The sequence below is a fragment of the Lutra lutra genome, chromosome 9 (assembly GCF_902655055.1).
Source record: "Lutra lutra chromosome 9, mLutLut1.2, whole genome shotgun sequence".
Classification (NCBI taxonomy): domain Eukaryota; kingdom Metazoa; phylum Chordata; class Mammalia; order Carnivora; family Mustelidae; genus Lutra; species Lutra lutra.
Window position 1 is genome coordinate 37,163,022 of NC_062286.1, and position 18,565 is coordinate 37,181,586.

The window sequence follows — 18,565 nt, forward strand, 5'->3', positions numbered from 1 at the left end:
TGGTGGGAATGCAAAATGGTGTAGCCACTCCGTAAGACAGTTTGACAGATCCTCAAAAAATTTAAACCTAGAGTTACCATCTGACCCAGCAATTCTACTCCCAGGTATATACCCAAGAGAACTGAAAATATATGCTCACATAAACACTTCTACATGAATGCTCAATAACAGCATTATTCATAATAGCCATAATATTCATAATTAATTCATAATTAATAACAGCATTATTCATAATAGTGGAAGTAACCCAAATGGCCATCAACTGATGACTGGATAAACAAAATGTGGCATACTCATGCAGTGGTGTATTATTCAGCTATAAAAGGGAATGAAATTTTGTTACATGCTACAACATGAATGCATATTGAAAATATGATGCCTAATGAAAGAATTCAGTCACCAATGGCCACATGTTATATAATTCCATTTATAATGAAGGCCTGGAATAGGCAGAGAAATAAATTAGTGGTTGCCAGGGGCTGGGGGTTGGGACAGAGGGTGAGGATGAAGGAGTAGAAAATGACTGCTAATAGGTATGGGGTTTCTTTTTTGGGTTGATGAAATGCTCTAAAATAATGATGGTTGCACAAGTCTGTTAATATACTAAAAACTGCTGAATTATATAGTTAAAAAGGGAGAATGTTATCCTATGTGAAATATACCTGAATAAAGCTCTTTTTAAAAAAAAGTTCTTAGATAAGACACTAAAAGCACAATCCAAAAAAGAAAAAAAAATAGTGAATTGAACCTCATCAAAATTAACACTTTTTGCTCTGCTAAAGACATTGTTAAGAGAAAGAAAAGCCAAGCCCAGATTGGAAAAGAATTTTGCAAGTCACATCAGTGACAGATAACTTTTATCCAGAATATATAAAGAATTCTCAAAACTAAAAAAAAAAGGAAACATACCACCTTGTTCCTTGATAAAGCTTATTGTACTTAAATGAAATCTTCATCATGATTATGGTTATAAATTGATTTATCCAATTATAACCTGGTAAAAAAGAAGACAAATTCTTAGTGAAGCTATGCAAAAAAAAAAAATTATGGTTAGGAAAGAAGAGAACTGGGTAAAGACACTTTGCATAATATTTAACCAATGTTACCATTATTCTGAGCAGTTTTGTAGATAAAGCTAACCAACCTATATCATTAATCATAACATAATCTTTATCATATGTTTTCATTGTTAGCTTATAATCTACTTTATACTCTTTATGGGATTGCTTATTCTGAATTCCAAGGGGTCAGTTAGTACAGCATACTATATAAAGGATGTCTCATTCCAGTTTGAACAAGTATGGCAGTAAAATTGGTGGTTAGAGATGAAGGGAAAAGCTTTTTGATATGTTCACTAAAAGTAGAATATTACCCATAATTAAATCAAAAGTAGGTTTCGCAGCTCCTGGGTTAAGCAGTGTATTTTCATGCATTTGTCTGCTTCTGGACTAAGAAGTCTGCAAAACCTACCCCAGTCCTTTAGTTCAGGTTGACAGCAGTCTATGCTGACAATGTCAGTCTATTCTGTATCCACAGTCCTTGACTGTGGTTCTTTTGGTGTTTCTTCCAAAGACCATTTCATCTCAGGTAAGAGGACCCTAAAGAGGAGTTAATAGCTAGATTACCTCTAGCTATTTTGTTCTACACCCTTAGCTGTAGGCTTGTCTGGGCAGCTTGTGGCTGAAGTTAGTGGCATAGCTTTTAAGATTTCATAACACTTTATTATTGCCCATGGAGCTTTCCCCTTAAATTGAGAGACAAGAGAGATGCAGAAAGGGTTATTGACAAACAAGCCTTTGCAAAAGATTGTCATCTTTTGTGAGGAAAGGTCTTTTTTCTCTCGGACTCCTTTTATTTTTTATTTTTTTTAAAATATTTTACTTATTTATTTGACAGACAGAGATCACAAGTAGGCAGAGAGGCAGGCAGAGAGAGAGAGAGAGGAGAAGCAGGCTTCCCGCTGAACAGAGAGTCCAATGCAGGACTCGATCTCAGGACCCTGAGATCATGACCGGAGCCGAAGGCAGAGGCTTTAACCCACTGAGCCACCCAGGCGCCCCTGGACTCCCTTTTAAAGATTTATTTACTTATTTCAGAGAAAGAGAGGAGGAGTGGGAGGGACAGAAGGTGAGGGAGAGAGAACCTCAAGCAGACTCCCTGCTGAGCGTGGAGCCTGACACGGGGCTTGATTCCATGACCCTGAGATCACCATCTGAGCTGAAACCAAGAGTTGGACGTTTCACTGACTGAGCCACCCGGGCACTCCTTTCATACTCCCTTTTAGAATATTCACTCATACAAGGGCACTTGGGTGGCTCAGTGGGTTAAGCATCTGCCTTCCACTTAGGTCATGATCCCAGGGTCCTGGGATGGAGCCCCGCATCGGGCTTCCTGCTCCGTAGGGAGCCTGCTTCTCCCTCTCCCTCTGCTGTTCTACCTGCTTGTGTGCTCTCTCTCTCTCTCTCTGTCAAATAAATAAATAAAATCTTTTCTTAAATAAATATATAAGTAAAATAAAATTAAATGTTCACCCATACAAAAAGAACTACAAGCTTAGGTTTTACAGCTCCAGCCAAGGGTTAACAGGAAATCTGAAACTCAAAAACACCAATCCAGCAGCTCCAACACACACACACACACACACATGCATGCACACACACAGTCTTTGCACTGTAAGTGGTAAACGAACACATCAAAGAGCACAGAGAATGTGAGGAGATGACAGAAGTACAAGTATCCAAGTAGATGATCAAAAGCTATTATCAATCAGATTCTGTTGTCTGCTACCTCGCAGATCACCGACAGCAGCCATTCCTGAGAAACCACCAAAACAAGACCCCTGTAATTTCAGCATGTGGTTCAGCAAATGGAACTTCATGTCCTTACCATCCTCATTTTGCCAACAAAGTATAAGAACTAGAAACTTCTTATTTTCAGAATGGTTTTGGCAAGCAAAATGGAGTCCTTTACACGAACTAGCTCAGGTCTCCCTACAACTACAAAGGCAAAACACTTTGACTACTAGTATTTTGCACAAGAAGCTAAATGGAGTTGCATACAGGCATCAGCTCAGTTTCCCATTAAACTATAAAATCTATAGCTCTTTTTTTTTTTTGAAGATTTTATTTATGGACTGAGACACAGCAAGAGAGACACAGGGAGAGAAGGAACACAAGCCGGGGGAGTGGGAGAGGGAGAATCAGGCTCCCCACTGAGCAGGGAGCCCAATGTGGGGCTCATCCCAGGACCCTGGGTTCAATGACCTGAGCTGAAGGCATACACCTAACGACTGATTCACCCAGGTGCCCCCCAAATCTAGATTTCTATGCTTCTGCTATGTTCTGTAGCATGCTGAATAACCCTCTACATCCACCGTCTTAGTGTCCCCCAGGCTTCAAGTGTTGGACACTTGTACATCCAGAATGCTTTTACACTGATCTGAGACTCTGCTAAGCACCATCTGAGTACCTCAGTGAATTCTAATGTCTAGACACTTACACATCCCAGATGTTGTTCAGCATCGTGAAGGAATATCTTATCAACACCATCTCAGGTTTCCAAAAGCTGCAAGGGTTGGACACTGGTCCTTCCAGTTTGTCATTTACTCCTCCAAATGCAGTCACTTATATGCTCCAATACTTGTACTTCCCATATGTTGCTGGCTGTGATTTGAGCCTTTTAAACACACAATTCAAATTTGCCCTTCCCACCCCCACCACACACATGCAAACACATGTGGATACATGAGCTGAACAATTTCCAATCTGTTCAGCACGTGGAATGAGGTATCTTAAATGCCCCATTATCATACCCCAAAAATTCAAGAACTGAGCACTTGGCTTTCTACTGTGTTATTCAGTCTGCTGGCTGAATGAAGTATTCAAAAATTCTCTTGGCCCCATAACAAATTGCAAATGCCAGACAAGAGGACTTCCACTTTTTTTCCACCATGGTGAAAACATACACCATCTCATTTTTATAACAAAATGGAACACTGGAATACTTGCACTTTCCCGGACACCCAATGGACTCTCTGACATGCCCAACATCACTTCCCCAGCGAACAGCAAAAGCCCAACAATTCTTTTATACAATTGTTCAATACATTGGGGGGCATCTTTAAACAGTACTCTCCCTTTTCTGGGCTAGACAATTTTACTTTCAGTAAGTTTTTCAGTCTAGTGAATGGATTTTCTCACAAAAGAGTTCCCAACACCATGAAAGGAAATGCTTTTATTTCACTTTGGTAATCACTGTGCTGAATGGAAACTTCTACTTGTATCATTTCATTTTCAACGACTACAAAAGCTATTGTACCATGAGGGCCTGGAGTCAGCTTGAGCTATTTTGCTAAAGTTCCTGCATGGCCCTGATTCCTGGTCAGGGCATGAAGCATACTGATTAATAATGTTGCTTTGTAATCATGGGTTTGTAGAGGTTCAAGCAGATTTGTACCAGCTTGTCCGCCTTGTTTATTGAAAACAATGAGACAGATGATTTGCACCTGGTCTCAGTGAGACCCCCCAAGAGGACTCTGCTGTTGAGGCTGGTTATGCCTTGGAAATACATCTAGATGACCAAACAAAAATATTAAAATTCCCAGCTGAGCCTCTATTTCGGGTTCCTTGTTTCCAACGTTTTTCAGGTGGTTCCTGATCCAAAAGGGAAAGTGCATCTGGCCACATGCCTTACAGAAGGGAGGACAAAGGATCCTGTACCTGGCCTCTCTGGACCCCTTCCCATAAACTAACCTTTAATTGTGATGTATAGTCTTACTTTATTGTTGTTTCTATCCATATTCTCTTTTTGTAACAAACTGTAGGATCTGGATCTGGTGAGTCTCCTTTAGCAATGGATTTCTGTCTAGTTGCCACTTAACAGTTCTACAAGTGCTGTGGCACACTCGTGTTAGATTCAATATTCCTAGTGGATTACCTTCCCTACAACAGGCCTCCAAGAGCTATACACTTGTACACCCAGTATGTTGTTCGGTTCACTGAATGGAGACTCTTCCATGCACCATCTTTTTTGCCCAAGAAACTACAAGATGCTGTACTTTCTTTCTTTCTTTCTTTTTTTTTTTTAAGATTTTACTTATTTATTTGACAGAGAGAGAGCACAAGCAGGGCGAGCAGCAGAGAGAGAGAGAAGCAGGCTCTCCACTGAGCAGGGAGCCCGATGCAGAACTCAATCCCAGGACTCCGGGATCATGACCTGAGCCAAAAGCAGCCACTCAACCAACTGAGCCACCCAGGCATCCCCAAAGGCAGGCTCTTAACCAACTGAGCCACGGAGGTGCTCTGATGCTGTGCTTTCCTTAAGATTTGGGGCACTGGGGTGCCTGGGTGGCTCAGTCAGTTAAGCATCCAACTCTTGCTTTCAACTCAGGTCATGATCTCACGGTCAAGAGATCAAGCCACACATCAGGTGTGGCACTCAGCATGGAGTCTACTTGAGAGTCTCTCTCTCCCTCTGCCCCTCCCAGCACTGCCCCTGTGCACACATGCGCTCTCTCTCGCTCTTAAAAAAAAAAAAAAAGAAAAAGAAAGAAAGATGTGGGGCACTCTAACTTGACTATCTTATTGTCACCACCCAGTTACCCAGTAAATTTTGAGAACTTAGCACATACATATATGTGTTGCTCAGCACACTGAATGGAGTCCAAGAAGTCAAGGAACTTGAAATATATAGTGTTGGAATGTCATTATATGGTATATATAATCACAGTATCCCTAAAAGGATACCATGAAGGAGTGACTGTGGTGCAAGTACTGAAATCTTCAAGGAATGAGAGAGAAAGCCCCAGAGGTCTATAGATAACTGGAGCAAGCAGGGCTGGTAACATAATGATCAAACCCACAGACTTTAGAGAGGAGGGTCAGGGAATGGTGTTAAGGCAGGAAGGAGAACCCCCACCTCAGCACTCAGGGACAAGAAGGAATGTGAGTGTGCGAGCTAAGGTTCTGCTAAGGAAATCCAGGGAGCTGTGACTGGAAGACCATGAATGGCTGCTGAGTGAGTGAGTCCAGGCTATGACTAGCATGAGGGTTCATGGGACTGGCTCCCTGAGGGAGGTGTTGTGCATATGTCCTAGGTATTGATATTATATCTGGAATTGAGCATGTGCTCAGTCGATGTCTGTGAAATGGTGAATGAATGAATGGCTCTCTGGCACTGAAAGAGGGATGAAGCCATTACTCAGTACATCTCATTCAAAGTATCCTGAGGCCAAGCCAGGTGTGTAAATACTATATTGGGTGGTCTGCACTATGTGAAAGTGGACAAGAGGAGACCAGCTCTGAATTGGGGGTCCCTGTGGTTGACTGGAAGTAGGAGGCGGAAGTAAATTACAAACTGCATCTGGGGACAAGGCTGAAAGGGTAAGTGTGGGATACCAGGGGGACAAAGAGAAAGTAGGGTGTGGGTTTCCAATGGGATGGTTGAGAATGAGTCCCTACATATTTCATGTGTGCTCATGGGGAGTTCAACTGGAAGTTTTGGGGTTTTTTTATTGTGCTATGTTAGTCACCATAAAATACATCATTAATTTTTGATGCAGTGTTCCAAGGTTCATTGTTTATGTACAACACCCTGTGCTCCATGCAATACGTGCCCTCCTTATGTACCCCAATGTTCATAGCAACAATGTCCACAATAGCCAAACTGTGGAAAGAGCCGAGATGCCCTTCAACAGACAAATGGATAAAGAAGATGTGGTCCATATACAAAATGGAATATTACTTAGCCATCAGAAAGGATGAATACCCAACTTTTGCATTGATTGGAAGTCTTAAATCTAGCCACTGTTATGTTGAACACAGTCAATTCAGATTATCATTACACTGCCCCTTGATTTGGGGCACAGCCCTCTACACTTGAAACATTGGGGGTAGTCTTCCCTAGACCCTGGATGAATGCAACTACAGGCCCTTGACATTCCTTCTTTTTCTTAGGTAATTAACAGTAGGGGCTCCTCCTTGTTATACACAGACTCTTAGTAAATGTAAGATACGTAGTGGGCATTTAAGTATGGGTTCCACAGTGGTGTCGCCCTGCTGAAGTTGTACACATGTAGCATTTGGGCCCAGAGGTCCTATTAGAATGGAAATATTGGTTTAGTGTGGGGGTCTAATTTTTTTTTTTGGTTCAAATTTCCCTTCACATATTTGATCACTTGAATAATTAAGACATGAAATTACAATGTCATGGACTTTCCGAGATGGCAGAGGAGTAGGAGACCTTAGTTTTTCTGGTCCCAGGAATTCAGCTAGATACCTATCAAATCATTATGAACACCTGTGAACTCAAACAGAAATCTAAGAAAAGAACTGCTACAATTCAACAAATAGAAAAGCAATCACATTCTGCAACAACATGGTGACAAAACTCACTTCAAAAAGGAGAATAAGAGGTAGTACTAACTGACTGCTAGGGACCTAATCAGTATGGATGTAAGTAAGATGTCAGAACTAGAGTTCAGAATGACAATTATAAAGATACTAGCTGGACTTGAAAAAAGAAGACAGTAGAGAATCCTTTCCTGGAGAAATAAAAGAACTAAAATCTAATCAAGTCAAAATCAAAAAGGCTATTAGTGATATTAGTGAGATGCATTCAAAAATGGAGTCTCTAACTGCTAAGATAAATGGGGCATAGTAGAGAATTGGTGATATAGAAGACAAAATGATGAAGAATAAAGAAGCTGAGAAAAAGAGAGATAGACACTACTGGATCATGAGGGGAGAATTCGAGAGATAAATAATACCATAAAATGAAACAATATTAGAATAATTGGGATCCCAGAAGAAGAGGAAAGGGTGGAGAGGGGCAGAAGGTAATTGGAACAAAGTAAAGCTGAGAACTTCCCTAATCTAGGGAAGGAAACAGGCATTCAAGTCCAGGAGGCACATAGAGTCCCCCTCAAAATCAATGAAAATAGGTAAACACTTCAACATACAATATCTCAGAGATAAAGAGAAAATCCTGAAAGCAGCTCAGGATAAGAGGTCCATAACCTACAAAGGTAGAAATATTAGACTGGCAGAAGACCTATCCACTGAGACCTGGCATGCCAGAAAGGACTGGCATGATTATTCAGGATACTAAATGAGAAAAATATGCAGCCAAGGATACGTTATCCAGCAAGGCTGTCATTCAGAATAGAAGGAGAGATAAAAAAGCTTCCAGAACAAACAGAAACTAAAAGAATTGTGATCACTAAATTGGCCCCGCAAGAAATATTAAAGGGAATTTTTTAAATGAAGAGAGAGCCCAAAAGTAATATAGTCCAGAAAGGAACAGAGTGATTTTGCAGTGATTTTACAGGTAATACAATGGCAGTAAATTCATATCTTTCAACAGCTACTGTGAATGTAAATGGCCTAAAACCTCCAGTCAAAAGACACAGGGTATCAGATTGGATTAAAACAAATAAGACCCATCAGTATGTTGTCTGCAAGAGACCCATTTTAGACCCAAAGACACCTCCAGATTGAATGTGAGAGGGTGGAAAACTATTTATCATGCTAATGGACATCAAAAGAAAGCTAGGGAAGCAATCCTTCTATTAGACAAATTAGATTTTATTATTTTTTTTAATTTAATTTATTTATTTGACAGACAGAGATCACAAGTAGGCAAAGGGAGGCAGAGAGAGAGGAGGAAGCAGGCTCCTGGCCAAGCAGAGAGCCCAATGCGGGGCTCGATCCCAGGACCCTGGGATCATGACCTGAGCCGAAGGCAGAGGCTTTAACCCACTGAGCCACCCAGGCGCCCCAGACAAATTAGATTTTAAACTAAAGACTGTAATAAAAGATGAGGAAGGACACAATATCATAATTAAAAAGTCTATCCAACAAGAAAATCTAACAATTGTCAATATTTATGCCTCTAACATGGAAGCAGCCAATTATATATACCAATTAATAACATTAAAGAAACACATTTATAATAATACAATAACAGTAGGGGACCTTAACATTCCACTCACTGTAATGGATAGATCACCAAAGAAGAAGATCAACAAGGAAAGAAGGGCTTTGAATGACACACTAGACCAGATGGACTTCACAGGTATATTCAGAGCATTCCATCCTAAAGCAACAGAATCCTCATTCTTTTCAAGTGTACATGAAACATTCTCCAGAATAGATCACACAGTGGGTCACAAATCAGTTCTCAACTAGTACCAAAAGATTGGGATCATTCTGTGCATATTTTCAGACCACAATGCTTTGAAACTTGAACTCAATCATAACAGAAAATTTGGAAAGAACTCAAATACATGGAAGTTAAAGTGCATCCTACTAAAGAATGAATGGGTTAGCCAGGATATTAAAAGAATTAGAAAAATTCATGGGAACAAATGAAAATGAAAATAAAACTGTTCAAAACTTTGGGATGCAGCAAAGGCAGTCCTAAGAGGGAATAATATAGCAATACAAACCTTTCTGAAATAGAAAACTTGAACAGACCCATAACCAGCAAGGAAACTGAAACAGTAATCAAAATCTCCCAACAAACAAGAGCCCAGGGCCAGATGACTTTCCAGGGGGAATTCTACCAAACATTTAAAGGAGAATTAATACCTATTCTTCTGAAGCTATTTTAAAAAAATAGAAATGGACAGAAAATTTTCAAACTCCTTCTCTGAGGCCAGCATTACCTTGATCCCAAAACCACACAAAGACCCCACCAAAAAGGCGAATTACAGACCAATATCCCTGATGAAGATGGATGCAAAAATTCTCACCAAGATACTAGCCAATGGAACCCAACAGTACATTAAAAGGATTATTTACCACCACCAAGTGGAATTTATTTCTGGGATGCAAGGGTGGTTCAATATCCACAAATCAATCAATCAATGATACACTACATTAATAAAAGAAAGGACAAGAACTATATCATCCTGTCAAGAGATGCAGAAATAGCATTTGACAAAGTACAGCATCCTTTCTTGATTAAACCTCCTCACTGTCTAGGGATAGAAGGAGCATACCTTAATATCATAAAGGCCAAGTACAAAAAGCCCACAGCTTCTCAATGGGGAAAACTGAGAGCTTTCCTCCTAAGCTCAGGAACACTGCAGGGATGTCCACTATCACCCTTGTTGTTCAATATAGTATTAGAAGTCTTATCCTCAGCAATCAGACAACAAAAAGAAATAAAAGGCATCCAAATCAGCAAACAAGAAGTCAAACCCTCACTCTTCACAGATGACATGATACTTTATGTGGAAAACCCAAAACACTCCAACCCCAAATTGCTAGAATTCATATAGGAATTCAGCAGTGTCCCAGGATATGAAATCAATGCACAGAAATCAGTTGCATTTCTATATACTAATAAGGAGACAGACACAAGAGAAATTAAGGAGTCCATCGCATTCTACAATTGCACCAAAACCCATAAGATACATAGGAATAAACCCAACCAAAGAGGCAAAGGATCTTTACTCAGAAAACTGTAGAATATGCATGAAAGAAATTGAAGCAGACATAAAGAAATGGAAAAACATTCCATGCTCATAGATTGGAAGAACAAATATTGTTAAAATGTCTATGCTCCCTAGAGCAATCTACACATTCAAAGCAATCCTATCAAAATACCAACAACTTTTTTCACAGAGCTGGAACAAACAATCCTAAAATTTGTATGAAACTAGAAGAGACCCCGAATAGCAAAAAGAATGTTGAAAAAGAAAACCAAAGCTGGTGGCATCACAATCCCTGACTTCAAGCTCTATTGCAATGCTGTAATCAACAAGACAGTGTGGTACTGGCACAAAAACAGACACATAGACCAATGAACAGAATAGAGAAGTCAGGACCTTCAACACTATGGTCAACTAATCTTCAACAAAGCAGGAAAGACTATCCAATGGAAGAAAGACAATCTCTTCAACAAATGGTGTTGGGAAAATTGGACAGCCACATGCAGAAAAATGAAACTGGACCATTTCCTTACGCCACACACAAAAATAGACTCAAAATGGATGAAAGACTTAAATGTGAGTCAGGAATCCATCAAAATCCTAGAGGAGAACACAGGCAGCAACCTCTGTGACTTTGGCCACAGCAACTTCTTGCTAGACATGTCTCCAAAGGCAAGGTAAACAAAGGCAAAAATGAACTATCAGGGCTACATCAAGATAAAAAGCTTTTGCCCAGGGAAGGAAACAGTCGAAAAAACCAACAGACAACCGACAGAATAGGAGAAGATATTTGCAAATATCCTGGCAGATAAAGGGCTAGTATCCAAAGTCTATAAAAAACTTACCAAACTCAACACCCAAAGAACAATCCATTAATCCAATCAAGAAATGGGCAGAAGAGGGGTGCCTGGGTGGCTCAGTTGCTAAGCATCTGCCTTCGACTCAGGTCATGATCCCAGGGTCAAGCCCCCGCATCAGGCTCCCTGCTCAGTGGGAGGCCTGCTTCTCCCTCTCCCACTCCCCCTGTTTGTGTTCCCTCTCTCACTGTCTCTGTCAAATAAACAAATAAACTCTTTTAAAAAAATGGGCAGAAGACATGAACAGACATTTCTCCAAAGAAGACATCCAAATGGCCAACAGACACATGAAAAAATACTCAACATTGGTTGGCATCAGGGAAATGCAAATTAAAACCATAAGGAGTTACAACCTTACACCAGTCAGAATGGCTAAAATGAACAAGTCAGGAAACGACAGATGTTGGCGAGGATGCGCAGAAAGGGAACCCTCTTACACTGCTGGTGGGAATGCAAGCTGGTGCAGATGCTCTGGAAAACCATATGGAGGTTCCTCAAAAAGTTGAAAATAGAGCTACCCTATGACCCAGCAATTGCACTACTAGGTATTTATCCAAAGGATACAAATACATCGATTATTTTTTGGAGGTTTTATTTATTTTTTATTTTTAAATTACTAAAACCTAAGTTTACAAAACATACATATTCTAGAATACTCTTCTACAAACATATTGATTTAAGGGGCACCTTCACCCCAGTGTTTATAGCAGCAATGTCTATAATAGCCAAACTATGGAAAAAGCCCAGATGTTCATCAACAGATGAATGGATAAATAAGAAGTGGTATATATAAATGGAATACTACTCAGCCAGCAAAAGAAATGAAATCTTGCCATTTGCAATAGCATAGATGGAACTAGAAGATATTAGGCTAAGTGAAATAAGTCAATCAGGGAAAGACAGTTATATGATCTCACTCATATGTGAAATTTAAGAAACAAAACAGAGGATCATAGGGGAGGAGAGGGAAAAATAAAACAAGATGAAATCAGGGAGAGAGAAAAACCAAAAGAGACTCTCTTTTTTTTTTAAAGATTTTATTTATTTGACAGAGAGAGAGCACAAACAGGGGGAGCAGCAGGCAGAGAGAGAGGGAGAAGCAGGCTCCCCTCTGAGCAGGGAGCCCGACACAGGATTGAGCCCGACACAGGGCTCAATCCCAGGACCCTGGGATCATGACCTGCACCAAAGGAAAATGCTTAACTGACTGAGCCACCCAGGCACCCCCATAAAAGACTCTTAAACATAGGAAAGAAACTGAGGGTTACTGGAGGGAACTGGAGTGGGGGATGGGGGTAACTGGGTGATGGACCTTAAGGAGGGCACGTGATGCAGTGAGCACTGGGTTTTATGTAAGAATGATGAATCACTGATCTCTACCTCTGAAACTAATAATACACCATATGTTAATTAATTGATTTAAATTTTAAAAACTCAAATATTTAAATAAATAAATAAATTCTGATGTCTTTTAGATGCATGGCATGTGTGAAATTAATACAATAGAGCTGATATCCCACATTTTAGCTATGTTTTCCTATTTGTGGAAGTTACAAAACATAGTTGCAAATTCTTTGACACTTCCACCATCAAAAGGTGAAAGGGGGTTTACGGCTCTTCCCTGTGAGAATGGGGTTGTACCTGCTCTCATCAAGAGAGTCTAGTGAAGTAGAACCAGATGACTTCTGAGGCTATAGGTCTTAAAAGGCCTTACAGCTTCTACCTTGTTCACCAGAGCGAATGCCTGCTCTTGGTGGCCCAAACCACCATGCAAGACTCCCAACTACACTGAGGCCATCATAGAGAAGCCGCGTTAAGTGCTCTGGTCTGTGACCTTAGTCTTCAGGTCATCTCAGTGCAAGTCCCAGCACAAGCCTTTAGATCAGAGGTTGGCCAAGTTTTTCTTAAAGGGCCAGATCACAAGGTCATATGATCTCTGTCACAACGACTCAACTCTGCTGTCATAGTACAAAAGCAGCACAAATGGCTGTATTCCAAGAACGCTTATTTGCAAAAACAGGCGATAGATTGGCTGACTGTTGGTTTGCTGACCCCTGTTCTAGATGATTCTAGTCCCCAGCCATTTGAGGCTAAGATCCCAGCAGAGACGGGAGAGCAGGGATAAACTATCTTCCCTGTACTCTGTCCAAATCTCTGACCCACAGAATCCATGACTCTAATATAATGGCTACTGTTTTATCCCCAGTATCTTTGAGGTGATTTGTCACATAGAAATAGATATTGGAATGTTATATGCAAGGTAGGCCTCACCAAGAAAGAGAGGTTTGAGCAAACTTGAAGGAGTAGAGTTAACCAAGAGGGTGTGAGTCTGGAGGAAGAGCATTCTGAGCAAACAGTCGGTGTAATACCCTGCGCTGGCAGAGTGTCTACTGTATATGAACCACAGTAGGAAAATTCTAGAACGATCCTGCTGAGATGCCCTGGTGACCCTGCATATTTCCACATAGGCATGTAGGCAGGGCTTGACTGTAGTGTTACCCAAGTCTTGACAGATGGTTGTATGATTCCTCCTAGAACAAGAGCAGGAAAACCTGGTGAGCAGCTCTTGGAAGGCAGGGACGTTGTGGCAAGCCTTTTTTCTTTCTTCTCCATAGTTCTAGCTGAGCACCGGACTTTTCATCTTCTTCCCTCCATGCCTCCCCCTCCCGTGAAGGATACAACTGCAGGCCCCAGTGGAAGTCCATATAACCGCTTGGCAATAGTTTAGAGTCCGCTGCTCTAGAGTCCCCCACTGCTCGAGTGTGTACGTCTGGCCCCTCTGTTTTGGTGTCCTCCTATGGGGTGGGGACACAAGGAGCTGATACCATGCTGATTTTGCTTTTGCTGTCAGTATAACCACCTGCCTAAATCCATTTGGATTTGTTGTCTGTTTACAACCAAATCTATCCAAAGAGGCCAGCCAGCCTAAGGTTCAGGGACTGTTTGACAGCAAACCAGCATTAATAGAACTGGAGCAAGGAGATGAGGTCAGAGGGGAGAGGGGACCAGATCCCCTAGGACTTTGTAGGCCTTCAGCCATTACGCAGCAAAAAAGCAGGAAACACTGTAGAGTTTTGAACAGAGAAATGACAATAATCTGGCTAACGTTGTCAAAAATAATCTTGGGGCACCTGGGTGGCACAATTAAGCCTCCCACTCTTGGTTTCAGCTCGGGTGGTGATCTCAGCAGGGCCATGGGATGGAGCCATGAGGCTCTGAATCTGCTTAAGATTCTCTCTTCTGGGGGCACCTGGGTGGCTCAGTGGGTTAAAGCCTCTGCCTTCGGCTCAGGTCATGGTCCCAGGGTCCTGGGATCGAGCCCCGTATCGGGCTCTCTGCTTGGCAGGGAGCCTGCTTCCTCCTCTCTCTCTGCTTGCCTCTGCCTACTTGTGATTTCTCTCTGTCAAATAAATAAATAAAAAAAAATCTTTAAAAAAAAAAAGATTCTTTCTTCTGGCTCCTGCTGCCCCTCGCCCTCTCTGAAAAAAAAAAATAAATCTTTAAAAATAAGATAATCCTAGAAATGATTCCTTATAGAAAATATGTAAATATAAGCTCCTGTTGCAATTATTAGTAAAAGTGGCTTAGATCTCTTTTATAATGAACTTTCTTTGCGGCTTCCCTCTTGGTCCCTCCACACTTTATAGCTTCCAGCTGCTTTTCCACTCCTGCTGTGCGCTTTTCCCTTGATGTTCATCTCCTTTCCTGAGCCTCATCTCTCTTTGACTCCTCACGGGGGCGCAGTAAAGGATTCGTCCCGGAGGCAGTGCGCTCCTCGACGCCAGGGCCGAGTCTCACACCTCCGGCCAGGTACCCAGGGGGCGGCGCTCAGTGGAAAGCGGTGCCACGGTCGCCTTCGCCTCTGGGAACGTCGCCGCCAGGGTCTTCTGTGTCTTGCACGTCTGGACTGCGGGATCGCCGCGGCCCCAAGGTGCTGCACCCTCCTCTTGGGTCTGGCTAAGGCCTTGGGAGCCTTCCACTCCCCTCTAACATATTCCCCTCTTGCTCTCTCTCTCCCATCCACAAGTGTTGGGCTCCGGGCCCGCCCAGCGGCCTGGGCTCTTTCTCCTCCACACCTCCGGCCGCCCCTCCCCTCTTTTTCAGTCCCCTCCCTTTCTCTCCACTCCCGCCCCCCATCCCGGGCCGCCCAGGCTCGGCCCATGGCCCGCCCCTGCCCGCTCCTACTGTCCAGCCCGGTCCCCTTCCTTCCCCTTGGCTGCCCGCCTCTCCGCCCGCCCTCCTTCCCGCCCCCTCCCCACCCCAACTGGCTCGGGTCCGCTTGGACTCGGCCCCCGGCCCGCCCCTTTCGGTCCTAGGCACCTCCTGCCCGCGGCTCGGCCGGGCACTTCGGGGTTAGCTGTCCTGGCGGCGGCATTGGGCTTCTTTGGTGGCGCGCTGGATCTGGGACGGGCCAGGTTTAGGACGTCTGTCTGTCCCTCGATTGGGAGAGAATTCCCAGACGTGCAGCCCCGGGATGGGGCGGTCCCTGCTGCCGCTACTGCTGTGGTTCTTCCTCCCCGCGTACTGGAGCGGAGGTGAGTGCGCGGGGACGAGTGCGCGGGGCCCAGGGCCAGGCGCTGAGGGCCGGGGGCTGGCGCCTCGGAGCTCGGGGAAGGGTGCGCGCCAACGGGGACGCGCCGGACTGCTCGGCAAGTTTGCAGACACCTCCGCACGCCCCAGGAGTGCCAGAGAGTGGAGCGCAGGGACCCCAGCAACCCACTAACGGAGCACCCAGTATGGGTCGTGGGTGCGCGTCCCGGTGGAGTCAGGTAGGGGTGGGCACCGAGGGCTCCCTTTTACCGCAGAGGAGGAAATCGAGCTCGGCCCGACCCGCTGCAGGTCCCGAAGTTTTCGCTCCAGGGAAATGTTGGTCGCAGATTTGGTCGGGAATGCGCTGAAAACTTTCCCCTAGAAACCGTTGCGTTGTTGGACCGCGGCTCCGGCAGTAGTTCTGGGAGCCGCGGGCCCCATCTCCCGAGGGAGACTAGCAGCTTGGGGAAGTTGGGGTCGTATTCCAGGTGCTGCGGTCGACCAAGGACGGGAGTCAGCCAGGGAGGAACAGCGGTCCAGTCTGCTCCCACTGGGTCCTTATAGGTAATGTTAGTACCTCTTTGCAAGGACAACCTGTGAGTGTGGGGACCCTGGACTTAGGGGTTAGGGTTCTAATGTGCTTGGACAGCATCTAGTTTGTCCCGATTCGGTCACATTCCGATATAAGGTTCTAGATTGATAAGTGGAGGCCAGGTAAGGAGGGTTCCATTCTGCATCAACAACCTGAGGCTAACAAGTTAAAAGTTTGATCGCTGATGCATTTCTTGAGGAAGCTGGGAGAAACCTAACCAGGTTTTGCCAAAAAGAAAAAAGAAATGGGGGGGTGGTATTTTGAATAAACACATTCTTAGTTAAAAGTTTTCTATTTCCATTCAGCATGTGGTTTTTGTCTCTTTTGACCATGAACATGGCTGAATAGCTTTTACCTAATAACAGTCAAAGTATTTTTTAAGAATACTTGGAAAGTTCAATTTATAGTTAAGCAATTTACTTAAATGTTTTTCTTTGAGATTTTCATTTGAAAACTCAGTTGCTCAAATAAAAAATTCTTAAGCAGTGAACCCTCTTGTTACACATTAAATTACATATGCAATTTATAATTTGGGGCCACATAGCAATTTGAAGCAAACATCAAAAGCCAAACCAATCAAAGAACCAAAACAATTCCATTCTCCACCCCCACCAAACCCTAAAAAATTCTTCAGCATTTCTGCCAGATCCCATTTTTCATAATCTGCTGCAAATCTATTTTGTTACTACTCAGGACTGACCATAAATAGTCTTGGAGGTATCGTGAATGTGAAAATTATGGGAAAAGCAACAAAAGAGACAGTTTTGGTGCTTATAAGATATTTTAAAATGGGGGCACCTGGGTGGCTCAGTGGGTTAAAGCCTCTCCCTTCCGCTCAGGTCATGATCCCAGGGTCCTGGGATCAAGCCCCACATCGGGCTCTCTGCTCAGCGGGGAGCCTGCTTCCTCCTCTCTCTCTCTACCTGCCTCTGCCTACTTGTGATCTCTGTCTGTCAAATAAAATAAATAAAATCTTAAAAAAAAAGATATTTTAAAATGGTGTGTTTCTCTAAATTTTTAAAAAACCAATTATCAAAAACCTTTTGTAGCAGACAATAAGCTTTAGTCAGATAATCCTAAAAGGTCTGCTGAACCCACCAAGCAGGAAAAATAAAAATTTTCTCCAGTTCTTCTTCTACCTTTTGCCTTTTTTTTTTTTTTCAAATAAGAGAAAGAGAGAGAGCTGGGGGGTGGAGCAGAGGGAGGAGAGAGAGTTTTTTTTTTTTTTTTTTTAAGTTTATTTGAGAGAGAAAGAGTGAGAGAGCATGAGCAAGGAGAGAGGCAGAGGGAGAAGCAGACTCCCCACTGAGCAAGGAGGCTGATGCAGGGCTCATTCCTATGACTTTGGGATTCTGACCTGAGCTGAAGGGAGATGCTTAATTGACTGGGTCACCCAGGTGCCCAAGAGAGAGAATCTTAAGCAGACTCCATGTCCACCCTGATGCAGGGGTCCATATCAGATCATGACCTGAGCCAAAATAGAGAGTCCACCCCTTAATCAAATAAGCCACCCAGGCACCCTACCTTCTGGGTTTTATCTTAAATTTATCAGTGAGATGTCTGACAGTGTTATATCTTACCTTGTGAAAGCTCAAAGGTTGGGATTCTCAGTGGCAGAATTAGAACAGAAGTAAGAATGCTATGGGTAGAGACTAAAAATCGAAATTAGACCCTTTGTCCAGTTTTAATTAAGATTTTAGCGGAAGTGGGAGAGAGAAAGAGGGACAAGGTGAAGGATGTGTGTATATGCAATGGAGGGGAATGGATAAATAATTAAAATTTACATATCACTTTAACCCTGGACTCCCCCCTCCCCAACACACACACAGATGCATACACACAAACACCATCCCATGAAGAAAAACATACACAGAGAACTGAAACTGCTGAACCATTGTCATCAGACTTCCCAATATGTCCTTTCTGCTCAGTCTCTGGATGGGGGAGCCAGTGAGCAGGGAAACCAGGCAAAGGTTGGCTGTCTAGAGGGCCAGGGAGAGGATAGAGGAAGAAAAATATAAAAGTGGATAGAAGTGAAGGACTCAGCCCATCATGAAGCAGTACCTACAGCTGAACTCAGTCCTTAGAACAAATTGGTTAAAAGTTAAAGGTTAAAACCCTTCAACATTAGCATTTCCCTCCCAAGCTTAT

At 43.0% G+C, this 18,565-nt stretch overlaps 1 protein-coding gene across 1 annotated transcript in view; it reads left to right on the plus strand.

Annotated features, from left to right (window-relative positions):
• The first annotated feature begins 15,581 nt into the window (after positions 1-15,581).
• Positions 15,582-18,565, plus strand: part of MERTK (MER proto-oncogene, tyrosine kinase) — a 113,647-nt gene continuing 110,663 nt past the window's right edge. Inside the window, exon 1 of the mRNA XM_047744175.1 lies at positions 15,582-15,827. Within this exon, the coding sequence (XP_047600131.1) occupies positions 15,767-15,827 (61 nt within the window). The 5' untranslated portion in view covers positions 15,582-15,766. The remainder of the gene's footprint in view (positions 15,828-18,565) is intronic.